The sequence below is a fragment of the Notolepis coatsorum genome (genome assembly GCF_963971535.1).
Source record: "Notolepis coatsorum genome assembly, chromosome: 18".
Taxonomy (NCBI): Eukaryota; Metazoa; Chordata; class Actinopteri; order Aulopiformes; family Paralepididae; genus Notolepis; species Notolepis coatsorum.
In genome coordinates, this window is record NC_140182.1 from 85774379 (window position 1) to 85786703 (window position 12325).

The 12325-nt window shown below is 43.6% G+C and overlaps 1 protein-coding gene across 1 annotated transcript in view; it reads left to right on the forward strand.

The window, feature by feature from the left end:
- ppm1h (protein phosphatase, Mg2+/Mn2+ dependent, 1H) overlaps window positions 1-12325 on the forward strand; it is a 146603-nt gene that overhangs the window by 50795 nt on the left and 83483 nt on the right. Inside the window, exon 3 of the mRNA XM_084335326.1 lies at window positions 3405-3761. Coding sequence (XP_084191452.1) covers window positions 3405-3761 — 357 coding nt within the window. The remainder of the gene's footprint in view (window positions 1-3404; window positions 3762-12325) is intronic.

Below are 12325 nucleotides of genomic sequence, written 5' to 3' on the forward strand. Positions count from 1 at the left end.
TAAGGCCAAACCACTCTGGTTGCACTCTAGCATGTTTGTACATTGCTGCACTAGATGGTGATATGTTCCACATGAACACACACACACGCACGCACGCACGCACGCACGCACGCACGCACGCACGCACGCACGCACACACACACACACACACACACACACACACACACACACACACACACACACACACACACACACACACACACACACACACACACACACACATTTTTTGCTCTGATGTGTGGGTTGGAGTTGAGTGGGGATAGTGGATATTACTGGCTACACCTCAGGTTCTGCCAAGACGGGTCTGGAGAAATCACAGGATAATAAGTTACTATATACTGTAAGCTAACTAGATATGTTGTATTATAGCTATATACTTTATATGAAAGTATAAATAAATAAATACATATTCATATGAATTAATATTATGTATATTATTTAAATAATATTAGCCAGCAATACCAACACTCCACGATCCCTTCTCAACACCAACCCACACATCAGACCAAAACAAAACAAAAGTGCAAAGTGCAGCACCAATAGGGGCTCTCTGCATCACAGATTTTACCTTCTCATTCCCTCTCTGTCGGTTGTGTGCGTGCTGCAGCCTCCGTGTGTTGTTGATGTTTACTCCCTGTGTTCTACTCATCCCTCTCAGCCCACCGCTACTTTACTCAGGCCCACTTCCAGCGTACAGCAAACTCACGCAAGTACCCCCATGACTCACTGCTGCAGAGGCACTAGACTGACTAGAGTAGTGCCGAGTGATTCCAGTGTTGCCCTGCTTGCTGCATAGACTTTTTGTTGTAGAGCCAGACTGCACTGTGCTTAGAAATGAGGAATGCACCATTAACGATACTGGTATCGGATATCAGTCCAAATGATACCAGGCTTTTTTTCCCTTTTACATTTAAAAAAAAACTCCCATCCCCCGATTTTTGTTGTTATACCAATTCCCTCCTGGTCGTTGCGCTGCCCCTACTGTCAGTCTGGGGAGGGTGTAGACTACCACATTTACTTCCTCCGTGACATGTGGAGTCACCAGTCTCTTCTTTACACCTGACAGCGAGGCATTTCAATATTAGATTAAAATGTATGTCATTATACAGCACTAGCACAGTACAATGAAAATAAGTTTGGCATCTAACCGGAGTGCAAATGTAACAGTAAAGTGCAATAGCAAGCAATATATAATCTACAGGTGATTAAACTGTGTATACAATATATAAATGAGTACTACTGGGTGTAGTGCTAATCAGATGTATGTACAGAGTTGTAATACCAATATGTACAGTGATACAGGTATAAAGACAGTAAGGTTACTGGCCAGCAGCGTAACTTGTAAGAGTACAAGGGTTGTGTACAGATATAGGTATAGTATCTGTAGATTCTACAGGTATGTAAAAGGATTATGTGCAGGTACTAGGGGTGGACGCCCGGTATAAACGGTATACGGTATAAACGGTATGAATTTGCGCTACGGTATGGATTTTGATTATACCTTCATACCTTGTGAACGGTAGACTAGAGCAGCTTATTATGATTAATTGAAAATGGGGGACCCTGATGTAAAGAAGACGAAAGTCTTTCTCTGGTCTGCATCCCCTTAACAATTGTGTGTATTGAGCTGTACTGTATTGTACCCATTCTGCAATCTGTTAATAACATTTTCAATCAATCAATCAATCAATTTGACCCCAAACTGATGGTATAAGTCTATACTGTTTATCTGCGATGTAATACACAATTATAACATCGATGTACTGGGCTGGGCGATATGGCCAAAAATGATATCGCGATAACGATATCGAATATCACTCGATGTTCGATATTATCGATATTGTTATAAGTATACTTTTTTTTTTAAACAACAGAATGTATGTTTATTTTGCAGCAATTCTTTGTTGTTGCTGCCATCTTTAGTGTTAGAGCCCCTCACACAAAAGTAAACAGGCTTCTCTGCTGGCTGTGGCTCCAGGGGAGTTGAATAGTTCCGGCTCTGCTAGTTTCTTTTCTATCTTTTGGCGCTTTTTTGGTGGACAAACCACCACACATGTGCACCGTGACTCATGACTGGAGACTAGCTCTGCTAGCACACATAGCCTACTGTGTACTACAGACGGTTTCAAACTGTATTTTAAATTAGAAAGCAAACTAAATAAATGGACAAGAGAAAAATATATCTCAATTTGGTCAGTATTGTCATTTGGACAAGCAAAGCCATTACTTTAAGTTGCAGGCAAGAAAGACAAGTCTGTCCACTGTCTCTGGTTTTAAAACTGCCCTGTTGCAGGTCACAAAAAAAAAAAAAAAATCGATATTTTTTTTCTTCGATATTTTTTCTTTCCGATATCGATTAATCAAATATATCGCGATAATTATCGTTATCGTTATATCGCCCAGCCCGATAACACAGGATGAAATGCCATGACAAAAAACACCACTCTGTTGAAAGGGAAAATGAAGTGCATTTTAAAGGTGTTAATGCTGAACTGGCACCTTTTTAGACCATTTACTGGTCTCACCTGTCAGCTTGTTTGTCAGAGCAGAATGTCTAGTATGTCAGGGAGAGGGGTGGGGTTTGTCAAATGGGTTTCACTCGGGAGAGGAGAGGCAGCGGTGAAAAACGGGATCACATGGTGATGACATTTTGATATTGTGATATCATGGTACACAGTTCAATCAATGATGACGAGCTAACATACTAACTCAAATGTCATCACCAAATGAGATCTGAAATAAAGGCTGATTTTCCAAGTTTGGTCTGTATATAGGGAACCTCCAATGTAAGCCAATCATATGAGTGTGTTATTATATTTATATAATATATAATCATTTATATATTATTATTATTATTATTATTATTATTATTATTATTATTATAGGGTCTAGAGTTCCAAACTAGTTGTGATGTGAGATAAGGATATGAGATAAGGAGGTAATTTAAATTTGATACGATTATGGGCCACGCAATACATTTGTAGTGTGTAATTCCATAGTATTTATACGCATGTTAGACTTTATTTTGGCAATGGGATTGCATTTCTTCTTTGAGCTCTTATCCTTATCATTAGGGCACAAGTATCTTGTGTTTTACATTACATTTATATTTAGTCATTTAGCTGACGCTTTCATCCAAAGCGAAGTTCTGTACAACAAGTCAGCAGGAAGGGTACAGGGGGGCAGCTAAGTAACATTGTTTGTCAAACAGTGTTGAACTTGAGTGCTACAGAGACTCATTTCAGATATTGTTTTATTATAAATAAAATGCAGATATTGTGATATTGATTTAATCAAATAAAATGTATGGAATTTATGGTATTGATTTCTTTCATATATGCCAGCCCTACCTGATCTAGATGGTAACATAATGTGTGTGTGTGTCTCTCTCTGTGTGTATCCAGGAGAGTGCAGAGGGCCTCACCTTCCACTACTGGGCGCTGTTCGATGGCCACGCAGGCTCGGGCGTGGCAGTCGTGGCCTCCCGGCTGCTCCAGCACCACATCGCCCTGCACCTCCAGGAGGTGGTGGAGATCCTCCGCACCCCCGCCCTGTTGCCCCCCACCTGCCTGGGGGAGGAGCCCATCAACCACCACCTCACCCCCACCTCCCAGAAAGCCCTCACCAGGGCCGCGTCCCTCAGGGGGTCAGCGGGCACGCCGGGCTCCCCCAGCCCCCCGCCTACGCGCTTCTTCACAGAGAAGAAGGTCCAGCCAGAGAGCCTGGTGATGGGCGCCATCGAGAACGCCTTCAAAGACATGGTAAGACATGGTTGATACTAGAGAAAGACATGGTAAGACAGAAGATTTGATACTAGAGAAAGACATGGTAAGACAGAAGGGTTGATACTATAGAAAGACATGGTAAGACAGAAGGGTTGATACTATAGAAAGACATGGTAAGACATGGTTGATACTAGAGAAAGACATGGTAAGACAGAAGGGTTGATACTATAGAAAGACATGGTAAGACAGAAGGGTTGATACTATAGAAAGACATGGTAAGACATGGTTGATACTAGAGAAAGACATGGTAAGACAGAAGATTTGATACTAGATAAAGACATGGTAAGACATGGTTGATACTAGAGAAAGACATGGTAAGACGGAATATTTGATACTAGATAAAGACATGGTAAGACATGGTTGATACTAGAGAAAGACATGGTACGACATGGTTGATACTAGAGAAAGACATGGTAAGACGGAAGGGTTGATACTAGAGAAAGACATGGTACATGGTGGCCAATGTGCAATCGATAGGAAACAAACTGGACGACATCAGAGCACGGATCCAATTCCAGAGGGACATTCGGGATTGTAACGTCCTCTGTTTCACAGAAACTTGGCTGAGTCCAGATGTCCCGAATCACGCAATAGAACCGGCAGACCACTTCTTCGTTCTCCGCAAGGACCGGACGGCAGAAGAGTCACTAAAGAAGAAAGGAGGCGGCATTGCCTTCATGATAAACAAGGAGTGGTGCGATCTAGGCAACACAAAGGAACTGTCTAACCACTGCTCCCCAGACCTGGAGTTTATCACGATAAAATGTCGACCCTTCTTCCTCCCAAGAGAGTTAACGTCCATCATCCTCATCGGAGTGTACATTCCACCACACGTGAACACTGGGGTCGCACTTTCAAAACTTCACGACGAGGTAAACAAACTCCAGACAGCTAATGTTGACGCTGCCATTTTGGTTCTGGGCGATTTCAACAGCGCGCGCCTTAAAAAGGTGTTGCCGAATTTCTATCAGCATGTGACCTGTCCCACCAGAGGCGAGAACATATTAGACCATGTATACTCGCAATTTAAGAATGGGTACAAGTCACAGGCTCTTAGTCCATTTGGTAAAAGCGATCACGCCGCCATCTTTCTTTTGCCAAAGTACAAACAAAGTCTCAAGCGAACGCCGGTGGTCTCGCGAGAGGTTAAGCGTTGGGCCGTGACGTCAGAGGAGTCACTCCAAGCTGTACTGGAATGCACAGACTGGAGTGTATTCCGTGATAACACAGCCAATATTAACGAATACACCGAAACGGTGATTGACTATGTCTGTACTATGGTAGAAGAAACAATCCCCTCCACCAAAATTAAAATCTACCCAAATCAAAAGCCCTGGGTAGACAAATCCGTCCGTGAGGCTCTGAAAGTGCGCACATCAGCATACAACACCGGGCTGGTGACAGGCAACATGGAAGAACACAAGATGGCAAGATACAACGTCAGGAGAGCAGTAATAGAGGCAAAACGGCGTTACAGGGATAAAGTTGAACTTCAGTTTGAACAGGCTGACTCTAGAGGCATGTGGCAGGGCCTCAGAACAATGACAGACTACAAAGGCACCCCCCTCAAACTGAACAGTGACATCTCCTTAGCAAATGATCTCAATTCCTTCTATGCGAGGTTTGAGGCTGTGAATAACAACACCAGCCTACAAACCACGGCAATGGGGGGGGGGGGGGGTCTGCTGATGGAGACTCAGTGTTCAGGGTAACAGAGCATGAGGTGAGACGGATCTTTAAAAAAGTGAATATCAGGAAGGCAGCAGGACCGGACGGCATCCCCGGCCGCGTCCTAAAAGTCTGTGCCGACCAACTGGCCCCGGTATTCACTGACATCTTCAACCTGTCCTTGGAACAGGCTGTCATCCCCACCTGTCTGAAGAAGTCCACCATCATCCCTGTACCCAAAAAATCTACGCCCGCTTGCCTCAACGACTACCGCCCTGTAGCCCTCACCTCCATAGCCATGAAGTGCTTTGAGAAGCTAGTGAAGGGCTACATCTGTTCCTCCCTCCCCATCAACCTGGACCCTCTGCAATTTGCATATCGCCCCAACAGGTCCACGGAGGACGCCATAGCCCATGTGCTGCACACAGCAGCATCACACCTGGACAAGAGGCAGGGGAACTATGTGAGAATGCTGTTCATCGACTACAGCTCAGCATTCAATACCATAGTCCCCTCCAAACTCATAGCCAAGCTCAGGGACCTGGGCTTGAACTATGACCTCTGCCAGTGGGTCTTGGACTTCCTGACGGGCAGACCCCAGGTGGTAAGAGCCGGCAACTGCACCTCCTCATCCATCACGCTCAACATAGGGGCCCCCCAGGGCTGTGTTCTGAGCCCCCTCCTCTACTCCCTGTACACACATGACTGCGTAGCACAGCGGAACAACAACACCATCATCAAATTTGCTGATGACACAGTAGTGGTGGGCCTGATCTCTGCCAACGACGAAAGGGCCTACCTGGAAGAGGTAGAGAACCTGTCACAGTGGTGTCAGGAGAACTGCCTCTCCCTGAATGTCAGCAAAACAAAAGAGATGATTGTGGACTTCAGGAGGTCGGGGGTCAAGGACTACAGCCCCCTCAGCATCGACGGGGCACCGGTTGAGAGAGTGAACAGTTTCAAGTACCTCGGAGCCCACATATCCGAGGACTTGACATGGACCACACACATTGACAGTGTTGTGAAGAAGGCACGACAACGCCTCTACTTCCTCAGGCGCCTAAGGAAGTTCCAAGTCAGTCAGAAGATCCTTAGGAACTTCTACTCATGTACAATAGAGAGCATCCTGACCGGCAACATCACCTCCTGGTTTGGGAATAGCACTGCACAAGACCGTAGCAGACTACAAAGAGTGACACGTTCAGCCGAACGCACAATTGGAGGGGGGCTTCCCACCCTCCAGAACATTTACAACAAGCGGTGCAAGGGGAAGGCTAAGAGAATTATTAAGGACTCGAGCCACCCGAACAACTGCCTCTTTGAACTGCTGCGGTCAGGCAAGCGATACCGGAGTCTTAAGGCGAGCACAGAAAGACTCAGAAGAAGCTTCTATCCCCAGGCCATCAGGCTGCTAAACGAACAATAAACACTATGCAACAACCATCAAATGCACACAGCACACACACCCACACGCACACACTCACTCAAACAAACAACACACTGCAGCACCCACTCTCCACACTTTAGATCACACAAACACACTTTACACTTTATATTTATTGATAAAGGATTTGCACTACAACTCGTACACCTACTGTGAATTGTACCTAAATTGCACCTCGTCCCATTTCTGCCTTGCACTATATAGTATTGTATATTAGTACACTGCACAGTATTGTATATTGTATGGTAACTACGTCTATTCTGCATCGAACATTGTACATATGTCTAAACTGAACACTGTGACCTCGTTTTTTTACTTCTAATTTTACTATGTTATTTTAATTCATACTTATCTTGTCTTGCACAGTCTCTGGAGCGTAACAGTAAGAAGCATTTTGTATAAAAGTATTCTGTACTTCTGTATGACAAATATTAAAGAAACTTGAAAACTTGAAACTTGAGTCAGAAGACTCCCCATTGCAGGTAGAGTGGGGGTCGTCACACAATCAATAGCATTTTAGCATTTTTATGAAACTACTGTATATTTGTATGTCTCTAAATGTTTTGATGAATTGAAAATGGAGGACCCTTATGTAAAAAAGCCGAAAGTCTTTTTCTGGTCTTCATCCTCCAGTCCACTGTTGTTGTATTGAGCTGTACTGTATTGTACCCATTCTGCAATCTGTTAATAAAGTTTTCATTCATTCAATCATTCAGCCGGCAACAGAATAATTTTGATTGACAGTCGAGTCTGCCAATTACGTCACACCGCTTGCACCCGCCCTGCTGTTCTTAGCACCAATCGGCAAGCGCTATTCGTTTTTTACTTTCCAGATGGTCCTCCATTGATTTTGACGAGAGCACAACAACAACAGCTCCCCGCGGCCGACGAGTTAGATTACCAGCGCACCGCAGCATGACTAAACGAGGCATAATGATTTACTGCAACGAATGTTATAATAAAAGCCTTTCCATACATCTGTCTGATTGAAAACCTTATTAACAGACCGCAGAATGGGCACAAACAACTCAGCACGGGCTGAGATATGAACGAGTAATGCTTGCTATCTATGTCGTCCTTGGACGTTGCTATGTTCGGGTAAATACGCTGATGTTATTGAACGTGTAACTATATAACGTTAATGCCACAAAACGAATGCCTTTGTTAATCATAAGTAGTAACTTTGATGCAGTAGTGTGTGTGTGGGGCCGGCGGTGTTCAAAAGTTTGAACGTGTGGACCAGATTGACGCGACACAATCCTCTTGGGCAAAACATCACGATATCCACGATACGTTAAAAAGGTGTATCGTTAATGAACTGTACCCGATATTTATATAATATCGTCATATCGCCCAGCCCTAATAGGAACTATTGTTTTGGCTTGTTGCCACACGGGGGTTATGTGTGGTGCATCAGGTTATGAGACTGTACCTAGGCTACACGCTGAATAAATCCCATACCCAGTTGGGTAGAAATAATGAAAACGGTTGTCTTCATCTGTATATATAAGGACATACTAAAACATTGTGACAGCGGTAGTGAACCTAGCCGGTGAAGTAACGTGAGCAGCAACAATGAATGGAATGGAAGAGATTGTTACCATATTGCATACGCGCTAGCTATTAAGTTACGTTTCCCGCGACATGGAAGGATTAAGACCACCACAAACGTGCCTGGACTCAAGTAATCTTTCACGGACATGGAAGACATGGAGGGACGAGTTTGTGCTCTATGTGGATTTATCAGTTGGCGAGTGATGACGATGAAAAGAAAAAAGTGCGACTTTTCTGCTATCTGGCTGGTGAGAGTGGCTACACTGATGGGTGATACCTGGAAGTTACAGTAGCTGACATCAAACGGTTTGATGAACCTCGCCATTAATGAGACTGTGGAACATTATCGTTTCTTTAAAGGGGAACTATCTTACTATTTCTTTCACTATTTGGGCAATTTTACACAATTCCTGTGAATCTATGGAACACATCTGTAAGGTTTTTTTCAAAAATATTCATTGTTTTGTATTTCTAATCAAGTACTGTAGAACAGCAGTTTCTGCCTTTCAAGATTCCAAGCTGTTTTTGGCTGGGCTCCGCCCATACTCGCAATGCGCTTTGAGTGACAGTCACCCACTGCACTGCCAGATAGCTTTTGGGAGAGAGAGAGAGAGAGATAGAAAGGGACTAATTAATTTCACCGCGGGGGGCATAATCCCACGGGACAATGCATTGGTAACTTGTTTCAAATGTCAATATATACCCCGTGAATATTATTGCACGGATCGGAATACGAGTGGGAGCGTGCGCTATGATATTTTGCAACAGGTTGACATGATACAGTGAGTGCGAGAGCGAGAGAGAGAGAGAGAGAGAGAGAGAGAGACCCCCCCCCAGTTAGGGATGGGTACATTTCACATTTGATACAGTACCGGTACCCAACAGTACCTTTTTTCGGTACTTTAGTCTAAAAAAAAAATTATTTACCTACCTCAGTCGTGAAAAAAATAATCCTAACTTCAAATAACTACAATTTCGACCGTTTTCGGCTTGCCATTGCTCCAACTGCTTTGTTGTTGAATCAAGTCAAATCCTAGGTAAGCATATATTGTGCGTGTGAACGCTGACATGAAAAGAAGATTTTTTTTTTTTTTTTTTTTTTTTTTTTTTTTATCTCACTTGAATCGATACTCGGTAGTACCGACGTGTTTCGGTTCGGTACCTCAAAAGAACCGAATTCGGTACCCATCCCTACTCCCAGTCCCATTACCTTCCCACCCGTTTTATATAGTTCTCTGGTTGATTCACGATGTGTGTGTGTGTATGAACAGCTGAAGGTCTCTGCTAAATAACCGCTTCCGCATTATTTCCACTCGCTGCTCATATAAAAGTATCACAGTTGATTGTGGGCGGGCAGTGGCAGATCAGTGCTTATTCACGTCAGCGAGCGAGTCAAATCAGAATGGCTTGGTTCAGTGGGAGAGGATTTTGTCTCATTTGAACTGGAGGAATGCGCCAAAAATAGAATTTGAGACCTAGACAGTGTTGGTACAACCCCACATTGCTAGAAAACCCCTGGAAAAGGCCATTTATAAGATAGTTCCCCTTTAAAAGGGACCAAGGTGCCAGTGAAAATATGGACAGCTATGTCACAGAACTTAAATTGTTGGTGAAGACGTGCAATTTTGGATCGTTAACGTTAACTCATTCCCCGCCAACGACGAGTATACTCGTTATTGGCCGCCAATCGTTGGACACCAACAACGAGTATACTCGTTATTTGATCGTTATTTCTTTTATTCGCTATTTCCATTCATAATCCATCCAGGAAGGCTGTGTAACCATAGGGAATGAGTCTGAGATCGCAAAGGTCCAATACCGCCGCCTGGTGGTATGCAGCCGATGTTGCACTCCCTTGAGACTCTGTGTATCTCTCTGTGTGTCGATGAAATTCATCCGGGCAGAGTTTTCTAGTAGCCTGGACCGAGGGCTCTACCCGATCGCATTGGATAGTTTTCGGGACATCCGATTCATTATGCTGTGATGGGTTATGTCGTGGCCCAAATGGACATACGATCTAGCAGATGGCAATCAAATAATTGGAATATTCTTTTTGGAATCTCACCGGCCACAGGTAAGAGCAATTTAACGTAAATTTTTGCTTGGTTGTGCATTGTTTTCATAGCCATCGCCCTGATCAGCGTATGCTGTTGTACTAACGAATGCCGTTATTGACAATCAATTAATCAGAAATGACCCCCCCCCCCCCCCCCCTTTCATGGATTCATGATGGAACATGATATATAGATCATATGCATTTGAATTTTTAATTATAGGGACGAAATGCCAATGGATTAAGTATAATATGCGTCGTGGCCTATTACTAGCCTCCCAGGACTTCCCTAAACCACTCTAAAACCATACTTATATTCACCACGGTATAAAACAGGAATGTATGGATGGAAAAAAGATTCCTTTTTTTTTTAAATCTTTTTCCCCCTCCTTTTTCCTCCGATTTTCTCCCATCCCAATGTTAGTCGTTATGCCAATTCCCAATCCCCTTCCTGGTCGCTGCGCACTTACCCCCCACAGTCGGTCTGGGAGAGTGGAGGCTATCACGTGCTTCCTCCGACACACGTCTAGCCAATCAACCGCTTCTTTTCACCTGGCAGCACGGACTCTCACTGAGAGCGTGTAACATGTGGAAGGATCACACTACCGCCCTTAGATCCTATCCGCGCTTAGCAGGCGCCCCGACCGAACTGTAGGAGTCGCTGTTTACAACGACCCGGACCCACCCCGCCAGCTTCTCCCACCCTCTAATACTGCCAATTGTATTAGTGTGAACGGCCAGCCAAGCTGGTGACAACCCCGGAGCTGTGAGCTGGATTCGAACAGGCGAATCCAGCGTCTCCGGGGTTGGTGACGAATGCAATCTCCGCTACGCCACCTGACCGCCCCTTTTTCACATCTTGAACGATAGATACTCGATGTCAAATGGGCCGTAGTATTGCATCCATAGCTATAATATTTATATAGTTATAGCCCTGCAAACAAGGTGAACGACTCCCATCGTTTACAGCGGTGGCAGTAGCTACTACAGGATAAGGCTAATAGCTGGCAGTCAATGAGTTAAGAGACACACTCATTATTTAACATCCATCGGATGGCGGTTAAATGAATGTGAAACGGATATTTTTCAAGTTTTAATACTCTTATCAACATGAGTCAACAAATGCTTGCTTTATGCAGCCATTTAACACAAAAGGATGACCCTCATGCATTGCAAATTTGCATCAAATTCTAAACGGTGATGCACAAAATAAAATAAAACAATGAATAAAGTGTGCATGAAATAATAGGGTAAAGAAAACGTTAGGAACTTGTTACATTCACCCACACAAGGGCTGAGGACTCACACCCCCCCCCCCCTCTCTCTCTCACACACACAAACTCTCCCAGCTCTCTTGCTCTCTTGCCCCTTCCTCATCTCTCTCACCCCCCTCTCTCTCTCTCTCTCTCTCTCTCACACACACACACACTTTGAGTCAGAAACAAACATTGTATCAATAACACCAGAGGGAAGTCTAGAATAAATTTTTTATTTTATTATTATTATTATTATTATTTATTTTTTATTAAAGCGTTAATCGTGCGTTAAAATAATGGTGTTAACAGAATTGTGCGTTAATACCGCGTTAACTTATATATATAACCTCTTCAGTATGACAGACTTGTGTATATATACAGTATATAAAACATATTCAGTATGACAGCATGACAGATCTGTGTATATATATATATATATACACTATATATATTAAACCTCTTCAGTATGACAGTATGACAGACCTGTGTGTGTATATATATATCATCTTCAGTATGACGTACCTCTTCATTATGACAGCATGACAGATCTGTGTATATATATACT